Genomic DNA, 22,341 nt, shown 5'->3' with positions numbered 1-22,341 from the left:
GCAATGGGAATAATAAGGTCAGCACCATTAACACATATGCCTTGCCAGTCCTCAGATACCCAGTAGGGACACTAAGATGGCCAAAAGAAGAGCGGACATCAACGGCAGAAAACCTGTCACAATATGTGGGGTCCTTCATCCAAGGTCCAACATCCAAAGTCTGTATTTCATCTGGAAGCAGGAGGGCTGGGGCCTACAAAAGTGTAAGATCCACTGTCCTGGGTGAGACGTGAAACATCCCTAAAGATTCAAGATTGTATCTGTAATCCTAAACCCAGATTTCTTCTGACTCATCAGGAACAGGAAGCCTCTCCAGCACACGCCACAGGATATCAAACCACTACTGAGAGTGAGCCAGTGGAGCACCCGCATTCTCCACCACCAGCTACACCACCACCAGTGTCTCACTGCCAACACCAGCTACACCACCAACAGCAGCTCAACACCAGCAACACCACCAGCACCAATGCCAAAACAACCAACAGTAACAATAATAATAATAATAATAATAATAATAGATTGTAACTAATTTATTTCTCAGAAATGTGCAAGATTTAAGATTCAAGAGCTGGAGGGTTTTGTGGGGCTAATCAGAGAAGGCTTTCAGAAGGTTTCCACTCTGGTCTCTGGATCTATAACACCTCTTACGGCCCTCTGAGAGCTTACGTTACCGTTAATACGACAGCAGAACTCAACATCTGCCAAGGCAATGAAGGTGACTCAGTTGTCTCATGATATTTTGAGTAATTCAAAATGCTTAAGTACAAGTGAAGGAAAATGCCATGACCTCATGGTTCTCATATCTTCTGGTAGCCACTGTAATTACTATAAAAGCATGTTGTTAAATTATTTTTAATGACAAGTTACACAAATGTCAATAATGTAATAATGTGTCCCTTCTGCATCTGGGCTTATTTACAATGCTGAAAGTTAGTCTCTGTAGTACATGTAGTGTGTTTGTGTGTGTGTGTGAGTGTAAAATTATGCATGAGTGAGTGTGTGTTTGTGCGTGTGATTTGTGTGTGATGCGTGTCTGCAATTTTTGTTGTTTTGCCTCAGGTGCCAAGTTCTTGTCATAGGGAACAAGTCACTGCATCACCTAATAGCAACATTCTTCTCATATTTTAGTGCTGAATCTGTGTGTCTCTCTCCCTCACACACACACACACAGCTCCTGCACTAAGTACATGTGCATTATCACCTTGTCAGCTGCAACACCCTACAGTCAGGTGTCTTTTATTGTTTTTAGCACAGTCCAACACTGCAGAGTTGTGATACCTGCGCTGGTTAATCCTGTGAAATTAAATGTCCATTGATGATGAACAGAGTGTTTATCATGCAGGATGTGTGTTTCTGAGTCTCACAGCACACCAGCCATGTGTTCTCCATTAGCAAAATACCTGAGGGTGAAAACACACAATTGGCTCGTCAGAGCTCCAGGGGTCTGTCCATGCTCAGGTTCTCAAACACACCTGAGTCTAATTAGGAAACAAAACACACACACACACTGAGGTGCTTCCTGGGATCCTTGGGAGCTCTGTCATGGGGATGGGGGTGGGGGTGGGGGTGGGGGTGGGGGGGGGGATCTCATGCACACAGGTCAGAGACAGCAGGAGCTGACCTCAAGCTCTGTTCAGAGAAACATTACATCTCTCAGCAGGCATTTACACTCCCTAATTGCAACCATGTAGCTTTGTGGTCAAACAGACATGTCCGATAAACAGAGACATATTATTTATACATACGCACAAGCTGTGGTCATTACTAGAGTTATCACAAGATAACAAATGTTTATCACAGGCGCAGTGTGGCAAGAATTATGAATAACTCTTATAACAACTGGCTTGTTATAAGAGTTATGGAGCACAAGGAATGATTTCCCCATGCTAACATGAATATGATTCAAGAAGGCTAATGGGATTAATTAATTGGGATGTGTTATTTGGGGATTCATGCTTCATTTAGTGCTTTGTGAATTTCACAGAGGGACATATTAGAGAAACAAACAGATGGAAGTTTGAGCTATGTTAAGTATGCATCAGTTTGTCACTGAATTATATTAAAATAATATATTGAGGGTTTGCTACCAGCCTGAGGGTTCATGCATGAAAGTATAATTAAAAATATCTAGAGAATCAAAAAAGTTGGCAGGATCTTTTGTGAAGTGTTTGGATGAGTTTACTTCCTAAAGGAGATAAAACACAGTTTATTTACACAAAACTCAGAGGCAAGCATTTCATCCTGATCATCAAAGGGAACCCATATCACCATGTACATGCATACTAGACACACACATCCTGGACCCATCCACCCATACACACTCACTCAGACAGACACAATTAAGTAGTAAAAATTCTAGTCTAGTTAAAAAATGCAATACTGGACTTTCTATCAACCATGTGTTTCCACACATTTCCTTTAGCCGTAAACATTTTTATGATGTTCTAGTTTGTCCAGATAGCATTTATATTTACCCATAGTTCAGACGCTAACTGTACACCCTCTCTCTGGGCCAGACTGAGCTGAGGGCGGTATCATTTACAGTCACCATACTTATCTTCCTGTCAGGTCATAATCTCACATTACCCCTGGGATATAAACGGGAAACTGGAGAGAGAGGCGGAGAGAAACAGACAGGGAGGCAGAGAAAGGAAAATAAAGGAATAAATCAAATATGTCTTAACTCCTGCTGATGGCACAGAACGTACCGCCTGATGGGACGAGCTGAGTTGAGCTGAGTTGAGTTTGGTTAAGATGGGATGGATTGGGATGGGTTGGGTTGGCCTAGTTCTGCAAAGATAAAAGTTCCCTTCATCAGATGGTTTATAGAAGATAGTATATAGAAAACAAAGATTTTAGCACAAATTGATCAGATTCAATGTCTAACAAAAAGCGGTGTGAATTCTGTTTCTCTTTACACAAATAGAAAGATACCTATTATTCATAATTGGGGTGGGGGTGGGGTGAGGATTAGCAGTGACGTAACTCCACTGACTCAACCTACTGACTCACTGTATTTAAGAACTGAAGTTACTAAAATGTTAGTGGGTAAGCTATCATGATTTTGTTACATTTTAAACCCCCCACCCCCACCAAATGAAAGATTATTCTGATCTTATTACAGCTTGCTATGTGAGCCACTTTGCTGTGGCCATGATATGAACCTCCTATTTGATTATCATGTGGCAGCATAAGTTTGTGTGTGTATCATCTTAAGAGAGATTTTTGTGTTCCAAAGAGGTATAGAAAGATATAGAAATTGATAACAATTTTATTCAAGAGCAGAGACAGACAGACAGACTGTCTGGCTGACTGACTGATTGAGTAATTGATTGATTCATTAATTGGCCTGCTTTGCTACATGGCTATTCTGCTGGGTCAAGGGCAGGATATGCTATTTCAATACATACTATTTCAATATTCATTTAACCAGAGGTAAGAAACACCCACCCACCCACATACACACACACACATGCACACGTCTTCTGTATCGTTTGTCACTTCAAAGCATTCCCTTACATATGTTGTCTTACATATGTCTCTTAGTAATCTTTGGGCTTGGTTAGTGCACAGAAATCTGGGAAAAGTGTGTCAATGGCTGCCTTTAAAATACCTCAGAACTGGCGACCAGGAACAACAAACAAAAACTGAGATAACATACAGTACAGTTCAACAAGGTGCACAGAAGAGTGAAAAGTAATGGCAAATTTTTAGGTGTATAAAAATATTGATGCCTTTAAACGGAAGTCCACATAAGAGTGAATTCTAGTGTGGTAGCAAAATGGTGCTCCTGAGTTCACCATTTTTTTTTCACACTTCTCCTTATTATCTACACGATTAGCCCATATGAATTAATATACTCTATTTAGCTCAGCAAACTTTTTTATGGCACGCTGGATATGTCTATATATATTACTATTTTACTAGCATTATGAAAAAATAACAAGGGTTCACGCTGCAACGCTCAAGTTTCTATGCAAATAAGTGTAATTATATAATTTTCTTTGAAAGATGTGCGAGTTGACCAATAGAAATACCATATAGAAACAAAAGCGTTAAACAGTCACATGAATATGCAAACATCTCCGACCCTAATAGCCAATGGGAGGTATCAGGGGGCGTTCCTCTGAGGCATATCCAATGGGAGGCGCCTGGGGGCGTTCCTCTGTGGCACAGCGCAGATGCCTGAGTGAAGGTTGGATTGGTAGGAAAATAATGGAGGCTTGACCGTTGAGTTTGTATGCGCGAGGCTGCTGGAATTTCACCGTGGCGGTCAGCAAAGTTGCTCGTTTTCCTGTCCTCAGACGTCCCAAGTTGCTATTTTCGGATACGGTTTTCCAGACATCGGAGTGTCTTCGGAGTCCCTCCGCGTGTTTACGAGGTTGCGATTCATTTTGCGCCGTTTCCAGAATGATATTAGTTAGCTAGCTAACTGGCTAGCAAGGAGGCTACCTGGCTATGTTAGCCGTTACTTTCGAACCTCAACGAAGTGTCCGACAGACAACCGAGGCTGATTACTGAATAATTTAGGTGAGCCATGGCTTGCTTTTTCCACTACGGTTATGCAATTTACAGCTTAATCGGAACGTGGCTGATGTGTGTCTTATAGAAGTATAATGATGAAACGGTGCTGTTAGTTAATTATGCTAGGCGGTTTGCTAGCTGGCTGGCTAATAATTGCTTGATAGGCCATTAGCATGAGTGTATGTTCACCTGGCTAGCCGGCGTCTTAATGGCAGTGACTGTCAGGAGGCAAGAAGAGGTATAAAGCTGGTGTTTGTAAAGAAGATAGTCCACAAGAACCTTTGTTCAAAAGTAGGGTGAGTTAGCTAGCTAAGCGAGCTAATTCTAACTGTTTTACTACTGGCTTCTAAAATGACACAAACTAACTTGTTAGGTAGCTAAGCTAACGCTGGCTGTGTGCTGACAGTAATAAGACTGATTAGCTAGGTTAGCTGGCTCGGTGAATTAGGTTGTCATCTGTCTACTTAGTGACTCGGTTAGGCGTCTAACTTTTTGATTAAATTCAGGCACTACTATTTATTTAGTTTGCATAGACTCAAGTAGTGGGCATTGGCTGGGCAGTGCTAGCTAGGTTAGCTAGCCACCCGTCTGTTGCCTGACAAACCAGGATGATTTATGGAAAGATGATTTTGCAGTATGTTGTAAAATGACTATAAATGAAACACATAGGTTGTGTCATTTGGTGATGTAGCTACAGGCTTGGTATGGTATGTTTCATGTGTAACTGCACTCTTCATCTATGTAGTTAAATTGCAAAAATCAAAAACGCCCGAGCTGAGCCTAAAGATCACAGCTAACGATGTAACTGGCTACTTAATTAAAAGAGCCGGTATAAAACAGCAGGATTCTGCTTAATGCTGCTACATCCTGCTTTTTGGTTGAACTGTGACCTAGCTGTGTAATTCACTTAGATATACAGAAAAGTGTGATGAACAGAGATGTTATGATTTTAACCAAACAGGCCTAACGGCTGCATTTCAATATTGAGAGATGAATCTCAAAAAGCATCTGATAATTTTGAAGTTACTAACTAGTTTGCTGTCATTGAAAACGAAACTCCCCCCCCCCCCCCCCCCCGAAAGCTTTTTTTCCCCTGCTTGTTGCTAATAATTAACCGTCTTTCGGCTGTGCTCGTTTGATGTAGCTTTGTGACATTTTTTCGTTTTTCGCTACTACAGTTTCCTCAGAGATGACTGTTTTTACGTCTCTGTTTTTGCAGGTGTGCTGACGCCAGGAGATACGGAAAACGAGCTCATCATGCGACGATAAGCTCTGTCAGGAGAAATTGGTGTACAATATGTCAGCCCTGACGGTCACCCCGGCGGATGCCTCGTGTCACCGTGTCATGGCGCTGTTCTTTGCTCCGGGATTCTGTTTTGATTGCACAGATTCATCGCTGATATTGTAACTTTTTGTTGTTGTTGCCGTTTTCTTTTAAACCCGTGAAACATCAGCAATGAATGCGTGCGAGGCGAATTTGGACGGGTACTTTTGAATAACGTTTTCCAAGTAGAAATTTACGAGGAAGCGCCGTCAGGATCGGACTTTTAATATTGACATTATTGTAACGAGCGGACAGCTCTTGGAGGGCCATGGCTTCGGTGTGGAAGAGGCTGCAGCGCGTGGGGAAGCATGCGTCCAAATTCCAGTTCGTAGCCTCCTATCAAGAGCTCATGGTGGAGTGTACAAAGAAATGGTGAGTTGTCTCCATTGTGAAGACATAGAAATGCAACTAGTGTGCGCGAGGAAGTGCTCTTCCTCCAGCCCGCGCGCTGGGGAATGCTGAACTGGCTTACAGCGTGTGTGAAATCTGTGATTAGTCGGTCCACGGTAGCGCAGGAATACCTCCGCATAGTGGATGCAGGTGCCAACACAACTCCTCTCTTTTAGCGTTTATTCAGTTGCTACTTAATCGTTGTCTGATAAGTGTGTGTGTGTGTGGTGCAGTTCCTCCTTGCTGCAGTGAATGTTGGTGGGCCTGCAATGTTCAGAGTTTAGCTTTTCACTTCAGAACTTGTATGCAGTCATACACACGGATCAGAAAGATGAACCAAAGGATGACCCACACATGGTTTTGAAGGGTCAAAATTGTTGCCCTGGGCAGCGCACGTGTGCATAAGTGGAACAGTTTTTTTGTGTGTGTGTGTGCGTGCGTGCGTGCGTGCATGCACGTGAGAGATGGATGGAATGAGAGGAATGCAGTGATGTCTGCTTTGAGGCACTGGAGGGAGGAGATGTGAGGAAAGACTGTTTGTCTTCGTCTTAATCTGCTTTTCAGATTTCGGTAGGTTTTGTGTGCATGCACATATCTGTGTGTTTTATTCTGTTTCTGTTAGAGAGCTGGAAGGAAAACACTCAGAAACTGTTTACTAAGATGTTGAAAGGCTATTGTGTGTGTGTGTGTGTGTGTGTGTGTGTGTGTGTACACCTGAAGTGTGTGTTTGTCTGTGTGTTTTGAGATGGAAAACCAGAGCCATTCTGCTTAGAGTTAATTCTACAGGACATTCTCAACTAGGGTTGAGCCCATAGACGGTTATTGTCCTTGTATGCTATAACATAGAAAACTATATTTTATACTTATTAATAGAAATCAACATGAGCTGAAGAACTGATGAATATACATTTGATGGAGTCCTTCCAACAAAAACATACATTAGCCATTGTGTAATCAGTTATTTTAGTTTCTTTGTGATTTTGTACAACTTTTAAAATGCCAAGATAAGATTGCTTGATAGATTTATCCACATAGGCAATTAAAGTAATACTTTATGTAATGCTTTCTATTACTGTTTGTATTCTGTAGAATATATATCTCATGTACTGAAGTAAATTCATGTCAGTGGAGAGAAACATCTTTTTCCCTGTGGGTATGCATTCAATTTAAAAATATTTCCTAAAATTGTCACTTTTTTTTTTGTTGTAAAGGCACAGTTAATAGTGTAAAAGAAAGTATATAAAATTACTGCAAAACTACCCCCCATTCCCCCCCCATGTCATCGTGCATTGTGATGATCACACTACACAGTCATATGCCAGTTAGGTAGACATTGTCCAACCCTGTTCTCAACCAGCATCTGAGTTTATGGGGCAAAACTAAAAAAAAAAAAAGTTCTGTGGACTTCAGACTGCAGAACAGAGTGGAGGGAGGGAGGGTGGGTATGTATGTGTTTGTGTGTGAAAGGGAGGGAGAGAGAGACACAACAGGAGTGCATGAAGTTGTAAATGTACAGGGAAGCACAGAAAGGTGGGGGGCAGCTAAAAGTAGAAGGGCTTACAGGGAGAACAGAAATGGGAGGATGACAAAGGTGAGATGAAGCAGAGGGCAGAGATCCCTCACTGGTCTGGGTTCAGTGCTGGGGTGGGTGTGTGGGTGTGTGTATGAGACGATCTGACTGCCAGCTGCCAGTTTGATTAGGAGTGTCCAGGTCTCCACTGGTAGGTAATGGATTTCCCACAAGCCTCCAGCGTGGGCAGCATTTCTCCAAGATGGGTTCTGCTCAACCAGTGCCAGAGACGTACTGGTGCCTGCTTGGAACCTCACCTCTCTCCTGACATCGCCATGGACACACCTCCAGAAACAGGTTGCCAGGATATGAGCCATGCCAAGCCCTGCTGGAGAAACTCCCATTTGGCCTACTTTAATGGCTGGGGGTTCTAACACTCAGAGATGGAATGGTGGAATTCCATGAAAAATGTTGGGATTTCAATGTGCTTGTGCTATTAGGCTAGCTTTACAAGGTGAAACTTGCATGAAATTAAATTTCACGCTAGTTGCGTAATGCACATCATCCTGCAATTTGCATGAAACTCAGCAAAAGCAGGTGCACTGAGCTCAGCTCACTGAAACAGCCAATCAAAATGCTGATATGTTATATTGTGTGAGACAATTTCAAACAAATGTCACTAGATCAAATGAACATCTTGATTGTCTTTATGCAAGGTTGATAGAGTTCATTTTCTGAGTTACCATGACAACCTATAAATGTGTTTCTTATAGCATCTGTTTCTAGTTGGTTTAACAATTGTTAACATAAGCAAGTGTTTACACATGTTTAATAATGACACAAGCAGCTATTTACACACATGCTTGTCTTATTGTGTGTTGTTAGTCTGATGCCATCATGATGTACATAGCTAGGCTATTCAGTTTCTTTTTGCACCCCTTACACCCCCCTCATTTCTGGGTTACAATGAATGAATTCAACCGTGAGGGCACCTTAAACAAGTCATAAGAATAATAATAAAACCATACATTATATGATGGGAATATGGGGTTTGGGCACTGCTAATTCTTTGTATTCTCAGAATGGGGTGTCTTTGCATCCTCGGTATTAAGTCAGGCTTGTTCTGTGTCCACATTAGGCACCACCAAGGGTGGGCCTGGTGACCACACTTTATGATATTCATGGACAGGGCAGCACTGCATCGCCAAGCACAGGAGGCGGGCCGACTGGGAGGTTGCCTCGCTGCTATATGTAGATTATGTCCTCCTAGCTTCCTCATATGAAAGTCTTCAGCTTTCATTTGAGTGGTTTGCAGCTGAGTGTGAAGTGGTTGATATGCGGATCAGCATCTCCAAGTCAGGGGCCGTGGCCGTCATCTGGGAAATGATGGAATTGTCCCTCCTGGTAGGGGGGACACCCCAAGTGGTGGACTTTAATAGTCTTGGTATCTTGCTCAAGGGCAGAGGGGTTGTGAGATGGACTACAGGTTAGGTGCAGTAGCAATAATGTGGTCGCTGTACCGGACTGTAGTGCTGAAGAGGGAGCTGGGCTATAAAGCGACGCTCTCAATTTTCCAGTCCACCTACATTCCCACCCTCACCTACGGTCATGACCTCTGTGTAATGGCAGAAAGTACAAGATCACAAATACAGCCAGCCAAAATTAGCATTCATAGCCGGGTCGCAGGGCTCCCTCTTTGTGATGGGGTGAGGAGTGTGGCTAACCCGGAGGAGCCACTTCCCTCCATGTTGAGCGGAGGATCTGATGACGATGCCCTTAGGGTGTCTCCTGCTGGAGGTATACCTGGCATGGCCAACTTCTTTTGCTTTTGTGTGAGTGCGCACACGAGTGTGTGTTTGTGTGTGCATGCACTCAGAATCACGTGATTTATTTAAAAAGTGTGTGCTAAGTAGTGAAAGACGTGATCCATTTGAATTGTGTGTGGCTGTGGTTAGTAGTGAAACACATGATCCAGTGTGTGTGTAAGGAAGAGTGAATAAGGGAGGGAGCATCAACCGGTTAACTTGCTCCGTCATAGATGTTCACACCAGACCAGCACAGTGGTCATAACTTAGGTTATTCCTGCAGGATAAGGTCCAGTGGGCAAGGTTAAGCACAGCTTTGATGTGTATTTTCGAGCAGAAATCTCTACTTTAATCTCTTCAGCTAACGCCAACACACAGTATCTGGCCCATGGGTGTATGCCCTGTGGCGCGTGCCTTTTCGGCCACTTCTGCATTGCTTAGAAGGGGCCGACTGCAATCATGCCACTCTGAGTGTGAAACTGCTCTGACATGACACGCTGCAGAGGCGAGTGGCAGAAATACGGCACTTCATGTACCGTTTGCTGAGGAAAAGGTTTGTCCTGCTTATTTCACGTACGAGTGGCTGAGGTGGGTAAAGCCACAGAGGTGGGTGGAGGCAGGGAGCGGTTGCTGTGCGTCTCTTACATTTTTGGCAGGTCTTGCAATTGCAGCTTCAGTGTGATGTACTGAGTCCTTGGCCACACCTTCACTATAGCCCTCTGAAGAGTTCTTCATCGTCATCATCAGGAAACCTCAGCAGTACATTAAACAGTTGATGAATGGCCAGTGGGAAAGGTCCTCTGATATCACTTTTTCATCAGCAAAGTGCTGGTAGTCATTCTTGAACTGGGTCCCGTGAACTAGCCCTTACACAGTGCTTCACCATCCCCTCTCAGCAGGGTGTGTTCATCACCCTGGGCCACGCTCCCAATGGCCTTGCTTCCACGCCACTTCCGACACCATGTTAGGCAAAGGCTGAATGCAGCCACCCCACCTATGTCTCGAACCCAGGGCTGCCAGGAGGTAAACGTGAGCTCTGACCACCGGACCAGAGCCTGATCCGTGACATAGCAGCCAGTCTAACCCATTTAACCTTCCTAAATGGCTGTCTACCATCACAGAGCCACTATAACCGCATGCATCACAGAGTCCTTGGTTCCAGTCCAGCAAGACTATGGAGTCTGAACGGCACCAGTTTTGCCAACTGAGAAATCTTTTTTTGGGGGGGGGAATGGAAAAGCATTAAAAAAATTCAAAAAATCATTCAGGATTTTGGCACTGGCACCATGCAAGTGGAAAAGCGCTATAAGTGGAGCAGTCTGGAATTATTAGCTCTAGGTGCAACGTTGGACTATTCCTTTCAGCTGGGTTGCAGCGGTGATATCAGTAGTGTCCGACTGCCGTCTCACAATTCAGGAGACCCACCTTTTGAGGGAAGATATTCACAGGACAAAATGTTTACGCTTGCATCAGCGTGTTGCCAATTAACACAATGTTACTTAACCCCAGTGGGCTGTGACTGCTGAGAGTTTTCGTAACGATTTTTGTGTCCTGAGAGGAGTGCTCCCTCTAGCTCCTCCTCCCTGTAGGAGCACCCTCACCACTGCCTCCTACCTGGAGATGGTCAGTTTAGCATTACGACCACCTGCCATTTAAAAACCTAAACTCGCATTATTGTTGTGTGCAGGCGGAGCAGGACAGGGCGGTGTTTGGTGGAGGCTGTGTTTAACGGGCTGGGTGGTGCGTGTTGGGCAGGTCACTCGGGCCTGTGTTTAAAATGGCTGGTGGTTTGTGCACATCTGCTTCTACCTGCTTCTCTTCTTCTCTGTTGTATCACTCCAGAGAGACTCATAGATTTTTATTTTCCCGACTCTTCCTCTTCCTCTTCATCTGTTTCCATGGCTGGTGGATGCAGGCAGTAGAGCATTCCCACCAAAGGCCTTGTTCCAATTCGCAGATTAAACCCTTGTTGAGTCCACACTTCCCCTCACCTCTTTCACTCAGGGCTTTCCTGAAAGCACTATAAGCGGAAATCTCAGGAGTCGCAGCAGGAAACGTGCCATTTGTCATTCCAAATTTGAAGAGGTGCAGAACAGTGACTAAACACTATTTTGTTTCCCTACACCTGCTCACCTGATTGAGCTCATCCAGCAGTCGGGCCTCTCGTGCCCTGGATCAGGTGTGTTAGAGCAAGAGGGTCCAGCAGCAAATTTGAGTAGCCAAGTGTGGAGTGACCCTCTTTACTCGTTCTTGCACGACTACCTCTATGTCAGTCCAAGTGGAGACAGAGCATAAGAGCACGTTTTGAATAGATTATTTTTTATTAAGGGTTATTATTTAGTGTTTTAAGGCATAATGTGCAGCAAATATGGTGAATAAAGACTAGGTTCTATAACTTTTGACTAGTTTATGACTTTACTCTTGTGCATAATGTTCTAGACAGTAATAGATAGTGATTCCCTTACTGAGTAGGATGTGTCCTTGTCATAGCAGTATTGGACCATCTTGGTCTCTGTTCTGGAGAGACTGTTCCATGTCCATGGCCTGGGTTCTGGAGAGGCTGTTCTGTATCCATGGCCTGGGTTCTGGAGAGGCTGTTCTGTATCCATGGCCTGGGTTCTGGAGAGGCTGTTCTGTATCCATGGCCTGGGTTCTGGAGAGGCTGTTCTGTATCCATGGCCTGGGTTCTGGAGAGGCTGTTCTGTATCCATGGCCTGGGTTCTGGAGAGGCTGTTCTGTATCCATGGCCTGGGTTCTGGAGAGGCTGTTCTGTATCCATAGCCTGGGTTCTGGAGAGGCTGTTCTGTATCCATGGCCTGGGTTCTGGAGAGGCTGTTCTGTGTCCATGGCCTGGGTTCTGGAGAGGCTGTTCTGTGTCCATGGCCTGGGTTCTGGAGAGGCTGTTCTGTGTCCATGGCCTGGGTTCTGGAGAGGCTGTTCTGTATCCATGGCCTGGGTTCTGGAGAGGCTGTTCTGTATCCATGGCCTGGGTTCTGGAGAGGCTGTTCTGTATCCATGGCCTGGGTTCTGGAGAGGCTGTTCTGTATCCATGGCCTGGGTTCTGGAGAGGCTGTTCTGTATCCATGGCCTGGGTTCTGGAGAGGCTGTTCTGTATCCATGGCCTGTCCTGTCTGAGACTCCTATTGTGCTGTTCCCATTTCCTTTGTAAATGAGGCAGTTTGGTGCAGCCTGTTTGTCATTTTCAGACCTTTAGTGCAGTTATCTGATATTTCTGTTCTATGTCTGTGACACATACCGGAAAGCAAATGCACGTCCACACACACACACACACACACACATGCACGAATACACGCTCACTGTACCCTGTGGTACTAGGCTGTGAACTCAAGGACAAAGAATGTGGGTAAAGCTGTAAGAGTGTGTGTATGTGTGTGTGTGTGTGGTAGCGGAAGTTCCCGGTTATCCCACGCCCCTCCCAGGAGACTATGGTGTGTGTGTGTGTGTGTGTGTGTGTGTGTGTGTGTGTGTGTGTGTGTGTGTGTGTGTGTGTGTGTGTGTGTGTGTGTGTGTGTGTGTGTGTGTGCGTGCGCGCGCACCCAGGGAAGACACTTCCTCCTGGGCTATATGTCTGTCTGCAACCCACTCCACACCCCACTGATACCATCTTTCTCCCTCACTCTCACTCTCAGTCTCTCTCTGTCATGGTTGGTTTGTGTCTTGCTGTCTCTTAAGAAGGTAGCAGGTAAACATCACAACAGGAGTTTGTATGCCTGTTGATTTTATTCATGTTTTTGGAGAGCTTCTTAAATTTCTTGTCACTTTTGTCCTGTTTTCTTTTTGGTTGCAGAGGTTTTATTCCCAGTTCTGTTGGGTTGAAAGCATGTAGTTATCAGCAGTGGCTGGTTGGAATGGTGGTCTGTTTTAAAGTGTGATCTGCAGTGTTAAGGCAAGGCTGCATTTGTGCTTGGCTGAAAGGGTGTTGTTTGGAAAGGGGCGGGGCAGAGTCTCTGTCATGAGTTTGGTACTCAGCTGTACCAAGAATGAATTTTTCTGTTTATTTATTTTCTTTTTGGATATGATGTATTTGTTTGTTTGTTTTTTGCTATGATACAGATGTGAAGCAGCCAGTGAAATAGTAGGATATCAGATATAACAGCATGTCTGAGTGCAAATAATAAGAATTGGAGGAAGATGACTGCTCTTTAAACGTCTTGTTAAATAGAGGAGAGAAGAAATTAATGGGAGGCTTTAGGGAAAATAAGATGGGAAGGGATGAAGAGGCATAGGGAGGGTGGGAGAGAGAGAGAGAAGAAGAGAGGGAAATAGATGACAAGGAATGGCTACAGCAGAAAATGAAGCATCTGATATGATCATTTATTTATTATTGAGCTGCTAGAGAGGTGAAATGAGGATGGAGCGGAAATTGGCGATTGTTTGTTTTTTGTGTGTGTGTGTGTGTGTGTGTGTGTGTGACAGAGTTGAAGAAGAAGAATGAATGAGTGCAGGGAAGGGGTGTTTGTGGGGTTGTTGGTTATAAGCATGTATACATCATTTCCTACTAAGGCATACTGACATGCAGTAAGTCTTTCTCTCTCTCTCTCTCTCTCTCTCTCTCTCTGTCTGTCTGTGTGTGTCTGCAGTTGGACTGCTGGGACACTGAGTCACGCCCTCTGTGTGTCACTCTCTGTGGGAGTGTCTGGTTCACCTTCTGTAGCTTATTGTCTGTGGTAGTGACTAGACTGCCCCACTGAACATTTTAATCCTACAGTGTGATGTGAAGTGTGACTAGGGTTGGCCTGCAGTGTGGGTTTGGATGGGTTTGTAAGAGGCTCTGTGACAGAGTTCATAGGGGCTTCTTTGAGGGTTTCTGCTAATCTGAGATCAAACGCCTGTCTTGTTTTTGGGGATCAGAATCACACATGCTCATCCCAAACCAGCACTTTGATGCAGAAATGCTTGAGGAAAGCTTTTTCTAATCACATTTAAAACACAATTTAAACACGTTCATTTATGCAGATAGTGTATGTGCATGGTTTGTGTATGTGTGCACATATGCAGCAGGTTCAGGTGTGTTGGGCTTCTCCACCTGCGAGCTGATATTAGCATGCCCGTTAAGACTTGCTCTGTTTTGGTTTCTTGTTTTGACTCAAGTTCGATAGCAGTCACATCCGCTCCCTTCAGTCATGCAGATGTCTGTCTGAACCTCAGCACCACTGCTATGTAGCACTCACCTGTTCTCTCCTCATGGATGCAAAGATCTGGTCTATGGTGCACCATCTATGGTCCAGCCTGTTACTCTGAGCCAGGGTAGATCAGGCCTGTTCTCACTCTGCCGGAACCAATCTAAGGCTCAATTCACAGCGCACACATACACATACATCCCCTAGGCTCTTCATTACAACTTTGATATCATATGACCAGTAGATGATCACATACAAACCAGTACACCAAGAGCACTCTGTGTGTGTGTGTGTGTGTGTGTGTGTGTGTGTGTGTGTGTGTGTGTGTGTGTGTGTGTGTGTGTGTGTGTGTGTGAGTGAGAGAGATAGACAGGGGCAGAGACATACATCACACCAAACACACGCACACCACTCTAAGTGACAAAAGACAAGAGTGCTTTTATTAGGTTTATTGCATAGTTGAGGTTCCCAGCTACTTATCAACTGTTTTTAAAGGTTGTGTATATGTATATATGTATATACATATATATGTATATACACACACACATTCCACCATGCACCCATCTAACACACACACTACCCTCAATACGCATTACACCACAGTCATCTAACTCATACACCTCTCTAATAGATGAGAGCAAACGAGACTTCTGATGGATGGCAGGTTCCAGATGCAGAGGGTTGTTAGAAGCTCATTGTTTGCGTGGCTTCCTGCTGGTGTAAGACTCTAAGACTTTAGGTCCTGTCCCAGTGTCTGAGCACAGCCATCCCCACCCCCTGGTCCAGCCCAGTGTCCTCCATTCATCCAGCTCATCGCTCCCAGCTCTGACATGGTTAATCATTTATTCTGATTTACCACGTCAGCCCTGGTTCATTCTGGCGGTGTACCTGCCCACACGCGTGTGCACACGAACGCACGTCAGCACTGGTTTATTATAATGGCCCCGTTTAGCCACACAAACACACTTGCACACACGTCAGCATTGGTTCATTCTAACATCCCTGATTAAACGTGCGCGCGCACACAGATCAACACTGCTTCATTCTAACGTTTGGCCTTTATTTGTTCCCGACAGGCAACCCGATAAACTGGTGGTAGTGTGGACACGGAGGAGTCGGAGGAAATCCTCCAAGGTGAGTACAGTTCTTGTATTTGGTTCTTGGTTGGTCATCTGTTAGTTATAGCATAACTAACAGATGACTAAATGACTAAATGAAAAATTCCCAGAACCAGTTTCCACCAGATCATATGGTTCTGTAAATGTCAGTGTAGAGTTCATGTTTACCAAACATGTTTGTCTGTTGCTACTTGAGTGTAGTGTGTACTGTCCTAATTGTTGTTCCTCAGAGAGGTTATTTCTCTATTTATAGATACTGTTAAACAGTGGTGCACAGTCTGGTGCTTCTAACCCTTCTGAAAAGGGGTAGCAAAAAGGTGCATGAAAAAAATATAACCATGTTTCATAAATAAAGTAAAAACAAAACCAACCTTTTCATTGTAGAAGGGGTCACTGCTGTTAACTGATACATGATAATGACTCACCATTGTCCCCTTGTGGCAGAGATTAGTGCTCAGTTTTACAAACTGGGCTTCTGACCCCACTTAAGATGATCGCTTTCAAAACAAGGCAAAAAGAAATACATATGCCTAAACACACAGACGGGTTATTTAAAAAAAAAATCATACTGTCCTGATGAATGTATGAACATAATCATGAGAAAAGTGCTTCAATGTAGGCTCCATCCACTGATGCACATGCAGTGGAATGCATGTGAGAGCGATTCAGGCAGAAGGTAAATGGAGCTCTTCCTTACAACCTTAAAGAAACGGCCAGCGGTGGGCTGTTCATGGGCAGTTGCTCATTTCTGGGCCCTGAAGCTACCGCTGTTCCTCTCTTTAGTCACGATGGCCTTAAATTATTATATATTATGATCAAAATTTGTAAGCCCAGGACTTTATGGACTTGGGTACAGTTTTACTATGCGTGTGTGTTTATCATAATTATCTGCAGAGCCCTGTTTGTGATGGCAGAGGTCTCTGATGCCCAGATGTCTCTATAGTAACAAGCTTCTCTTGAAGAAAACATCTGATTTGCTTATCGAATACACTCCAGTGCAGTGCTGTTTAGTGTGGGCTCTAGTCCTGCTCAGGAGTGAAGTCAGATTGAGATTGAAATTAATCCTGGTTTTGGGATTACAGAATGTGTGGCGATTCATGATTGAAAGAGCATTATAGCCTGGGTTTAGATTTAGGCTGTTTCTGACCCGAGGGTCTCGGGTTAATGCAAGGCTGAATCTCATACTGAGTGACTTTCCCAATCAACGGGGGTGGGGGGATGTGCGCAGCTGTGCTTCCTCAGAATCTGATAAGCAAGCGAACTCATCTCTGGGTCTCTGTGTGTGTAGCCTTTACCCAAGTCCCTGAGGTTTTACATACTGTACTCAGGGTCTGGGACTCCTCAGAGTCCTGTGTAAAAGTGTGGCCGGGAGTGGTGGGCTACAAACTAATTTTGAGTGTCAAATATATGGTAGCTATTTGGTAATAAACTGAGACCCCATTGTGTTTGGATTTTATGGTTCTTTAAGTGATGTGAACCAGTTCATTGGTTCCTGAACTGCTCTGTGCGTGCGTGCATGTGTGTGTTTGTTCCTAATGTACTGCCCTGTGTGTTTTTTCCTCCTGTTTAGTCTCATAGCTGGCAACCAGGTATCAAAAACCCCTACAGAGGAGTGGTGATCTGGCCTGTTCCTGAGAACATCGAGATCACGGTCACTCTGTTTAAGGTATGCACATGCGTGCGCACACAAACAGAGAGAGACAATTTGACAGGGAATAGATTTATTAGAAATCGTCACACACTGTGGAATGTGTGATGTCCCTTGCATAGCTTGGAGCAGCCCTATTACAGGCTCATAGTGGGTTCATAGCATGTGGTTTATAGAAGGCTCATAGTGGTCTTATAGCAGGTTTATACCTTATAGTGGGCTTTCTCCCTACATTGTGTGTTAAGATATGCTACCTCACTTAGGTAGTGTGAATGTAGTATTTTCCTTTCTGGAGGGTGAGTGTGTGTAAGAAAAGAGAGAAAATCTAGGCAAGCGCAGGGGAAGATGGGTGAAGAATCTGGGCTACAGGAGGAGGAAGATGGGCGGAGCAGATGGGTTGGGACCAGGGGAAGATGGGCAGAGCAGCGGGGTTGGAGCCAGTAGAAGATGGGCGGAGATACTGGGTTGGAGCCAGGGGAAGATGGGCGGAGATACTGGGTTGGAGCCAGGGGAAGATGGGCGGAGATACTGGGTTGGAGCCAGGGGAAGATGGGCGGAGATGCTGAGCTGCTGCTGTTGATCACAGGACTGGGAGCTCAAGGTCATCAGCCGCTTCTGTCTTTGCTGAGTGCAGAAAGATTGATCAGCTCCATACTGCTCCAACATTTGGTGTCTGTAGCCAACAGAGGAGAGGCAGTGCCACACTTAACCTGTCATCACTGAGGAACTGCACTATAGCGCCTGACTGGCCGACTGGTTGTTAACCAGTCTAGTACTCTTTGAATAGCCACCTTTATTGTTTGTTTGTGTCCTGCAGGACCCGCATGCTGAGGAGTTTGAGGACAAGGAGTGGACATTTGTAATCGAGAATGTAAGTTCAGCAAAACTTTAATTCATTGACTTATCACGCCATGAGCCTAGAACCAAGTCTCTGTTTTCTGTTTTGTTTTTTTTTTGTTTGTTTTTTTTTGAGGGATTAGGGGCCATTGTACTAAATGTTGTTTTTCAGTAGGTGTTTTATCATGTGGTTATTGACACCTTGTGGCCAAATTTGGTCTTTACACACACTCACCTACTGCAAGACTAGGCTTAATCTTGAGGAAACATATTCTGTGTTGTCCTCTTATTCAGTCGCTTTACAGCCTTAAAGCATTGTGATTGGCAGGGGTGCCCCTGGTAAAAATGCACTGTAATGACAATAATACCTGGTAAAATGACACATTAACAGCAAAGCCTGCTGGTAAAATAATTTAATAGCAATATCTATAAAAAAAAAAAAAAGCTAGAAAAAAGCACATTATAAACACATGGTAAAATTACACATTAATAGCAGCAACACCTGGTAAAATTCTGCATTAATAGTAATACCTGCTGATAAATGTGCCTGCTGTCACAGTTTAAAATGGTAAACTTGCATTGAATGCTGAGAGTCTTTCTTTTACATGTGTATGTCACACTGAGCTCTTTTAGCTGTAGGCACTACATACCACAGCTGGGGCTTGATCCTGACTGCTGTGGTGCTTCTTTGTATCGGCTTTTATGCTTTGTGGCATTATTTGGAGCCGTTTTCCTGGGTTTTAAACCTGGCGTAGACATGTATGCACACACAAGCACATGCTGTTTACACGTTCAGACACAATGACACACGTACACATCCATACATATACACATTCACTCACATTCACACACTCATGCTGAGAAATCAGCAACTTCTCTCCAAGTCCAGTAAGTAATAATGGACTTAATCTTGGAGCCACCGTCCCCTTTCACCCTCTTACTCTGTCTCCATCTTCCATTGTCTCTCGCTCCCTCGGTCTTAATTTCTCTGCTCTTGCACTCTCCCACTTGTTCTCTGTTGGTCTCTCTCTCTGTAGAGAGATTATTTGGATCAGTATCAGACACTCCTCGCCATTCCAGCTGGGAGCCTCCAGCCCATCTGTCTGATCATCACACACTCGTACACAAGAAACACATGCTGCATAGTCTCGTCCAATCACAGCCAATAAACATGTTGACACACAAGCATGTTGAACGTGCCACCACACAGTTTGTCTAATCCTTACTCACAACTGTACAGGCAAATCTGCTGATTTTCTACACTGCGTGTGGTTTTATGAGAAATAATGTCACAGTTACAGTTAGCTAATTATTTTTTGATTAACTTGTTAAATTAGCTTGTTAAAAATAAATATCCAATTAATTGAAATGAGTAAATTGTTCTGTGTATTATAATTTTTTGTTTGCAATGTGATATGTAGATATTTAATAAGAAACAATGAAACTGGCATTAGCAAGTGATGTCAAAGAAACAGACATGAATGAAAGAAGTGATCAGAGAAATGTGCACTTTACACCTCACAAGTACACACTCACTTAACACATGCACGTGCAGACACAAACATTGTGTCCTTCCCTGCTGGGAAAGATTGGGGGAAGGAGAAGAGAATACACCAAGCAAAACTTACATCAAAGCTCCTTAGATAGGCCTATCTGGCACCAGATTACTGGTGCGTGCACGCGTGTGTGTGTGTGTGTGTTTTCTGCACAGTTAATAAATATAGCTTGTTTCTTACTGTCTTTGCAAAGTCAAAATACTTAAATATTCAGCATGCCAATGTACCGCAGACCTGTGGAGGAAGGAACTAGCCAATCTCAGCCGTTACACAGCGTTTACTTCCTCTTAACACAGTGGAGCTATGTGCTGTAGGGCAGGTTAGCTGTGCACACTTACTCATTGATGGGGATCACTGATGTTTGGTTGTTAATTTTGCTTTTGTCTCTCACACTGTAGTGTTGAAAACTGATGCTGTTTAGGAAGTGCAGTGACCTAAAAAATCCAGGTTGTTTTTGTTAATTTATCTATGGCTATGAATGTGCTGATCCTGGACCTGTGGGCTACAGGATCTACCCACTCGTGGTCCTTCCACTGAATCTCTTATACTGCTTCTTCTGGCCACCAGAGGGAAGTAGATGACTGGATTTGGAAATGGCTGATATTACATGCGAGTGCTAAGAGAGGGAAAGGGTGAATCATGGAGAGAGGGAGAAGAAAAAGGGATGGAGAGTGATTTTACTTCTTCCAAAATCCAGCTCCATTCTCTCCTAATCTAAAGTTTGGCTCTGATCACTGCACAACACCAGATTACTGTTCTGCCTTTAAAATGGTGCAGTGTAGATGATGCCCCCTACTGGTGGAACAGCACCACTCTCAGCTGCATGGGTAAACAGCAAAGATGGCATGGGGGTAATTGCCCTGGTACTAAACGCACTCCACACTGTGTGTGTGTGTGTGTGTGTGTGTGTGTGTGTGTGTGTGTGTGTGTGTGTGGACTGTAGTGGAGAAGGTTTGTCTGTCCCTGGGAGGAGATCTCTTCCTGAAACACTTTTGATACCTAACTAATTGGCTGTAGCACTACTGTAGGATGTGATTGGCTCTACTAACTAGTACCATAGGATACAATTGGCTGTAGTTAGCAGTACTGTATGTTGTGACTGACTGTAGTCAGTATTGCTATAGATGTGATGGGCTATTGTTAGCAGTACTATAGGGCATGGTTTGCTGTGGTTAGCAGTACTATAGGGTATGATTGGTTGTAGTAAGAAGTACCGTAGGGTATGGTTGGCTGTAGTTTGCACTACTGTGGAATTGGCTGTAGTTTGCACTACTGTGTCATGTCATTGGTCCAGCACTTGCATGTACTTGCGTGTTATGAATATTGGTCATCCAGAATTGTAGCCTTTAAATAAACAAACAAAGCATAAAAAAAACCTCATCCAACAGACGAGACTAAAACCTCAGACATGTTCGTCAAGCGTGAGAGAAATGATCATCCAAATAGTAGCTGTGGTGCTGTAGCCTGCAGTCACTCTAGATGTGCTACATATAAATATATTAACACAGGCACTAAAATAACTGGCACAAAAGGATCAACTGTCCTCACCCATTTCTCCTCGTGCGCCACTGCGGGAGTTGCCTACTGTATTACTTGTAAGAGATGAAATTGGAGAAACCAAGGGAAGGCTTGCTGATCAGTTTGTTGAACACCTTCGAACTACCAGAATTAAGGATTTGTAGTTTCCAGCGGCCAGGCATTGGACACTATTAATGGCGTCTATGTTTGCATTGCCAGTTTTTGCTATGGCAGCAATGAAATTGGGAAACTCGAAGAAAAGGAACTCATCTACACTCTTGGAACTCTAGACCCCCATGGAATGAATGCTATGATTTAAACATCTCCTTCAATATAAACTGGCTCATATATAAACTGGCTCCTTCTGCTACTAATTCAGAACCACTTTGCTTGCACAGCTGATGAAGGACCTCTGTCCAAAACGTTCTGTTTCTCTGGAAACTCTGTTTCTTTACTACAATTTTGAATCCCCTTGCTCTTTCTCTCTCTTTCTCTCGTTCTCTCTCCCTCTCTCTTTCTTTCATATATTTATATATCTTACATTTATTTCAGATTTTTTCCCACTTCTACAAAGTAGGTACTCAATTTAATTCCACATTATTGATTAAACACATTTCCCAATGGTACAGCAAATAATAAAAATGGTGACTTTTTTCCCCCTTCATTGTAGTTCATCTTGTCCTTTGTTTTGCTTTGTTGTCGTCTGTGTTTGCTCCTCCATCTTTAGCTTTGTCTCTTGGTCTTTCTTTTCTTTCTTTCTTCTCTCTCTTTCTCACCTCCTTCACCCCCCCCCCCTTTTCCCCGATGACCCTCCGTCTCTCATGGACTTCGTCCAAATCAATTAAAAGTCGTTTACGGCTCAGCTCCCTGCACCCAGGGGCTTCGGGACCTCCTCTCCCTGCCTCTGGAGCACATTACGTGGGCTACTGGTCTACACGTGGCCCCCTGGTCCCAGCCATCCTTGGAGACT

The 22,341-nt window shown here is 44.0% G+C and overlaps 1 protein-coding gene across 6 annotated transcripts in view; it reads left to right on the top strand.

Moving 5' to 3' along the window:
• The first annotated feature begins 4,195 nt into the window (after window positions 1-4,195).
• Window positions 4,196-22,341, top strand: part of ehbp1 (EH domain binding protein 1) — a 118,822-nt gene continuing 100,676 nt past the window's right edge. For 3 of the 6 annotated variants that reach the window (XM_081722280.1, XM_027017819.3, XM_081722282.1), the window contains exons 1-5: window positions 4,196-4,530; window positions 5,744-6,220; window positions 15,771-15,828; window positions 17,383-17,478; window positions 18,278-18,331. In XM_081722280.1, the coding sequence (XP_081578406.1) occupies window positions 6,117-6,220; window positions 15,771-15,828; window positions 17,383-17,478; window positions 18,278-18,331 (312 nt within the window). In that variant the 5' untranslated portion in view covers window positions 4,196-4,530; window positions 5,744-6,116. The remainder of the gene's footprint in view (window positions 4,531-5,743; window positions 6,221-15,770; window positions 15,829-17,382; window positions 17,479-18,277; window positions 18,332-22,341) is intronic. The other 3 variants (XM_027017818.3, XM_081722281.1, XM_027017815.3) reach the window with 1 other exon arrangement.

The sequence above is a fragment of the Electrophorus electricus genome, chromosome 10 (assembly GCF_041902795.1).
Source record: "Electrophorus electricus isolate QZ-2024a chromosome 10, ASM4190279v1, whole genome shotgun sequence".
NCBI classification, from domain to species: domain Eukaryota; kingdom Metazoa; phylum Chordata; class Actinopteri; order Gymnotiformes; family Gymnotidae; genus Electrophorus; species Electrophorus electricus.
Note: the sequence above shows the minus strand (reverse complement) of the source record. Positions and strands in the feature narration are given on the sequence as shown.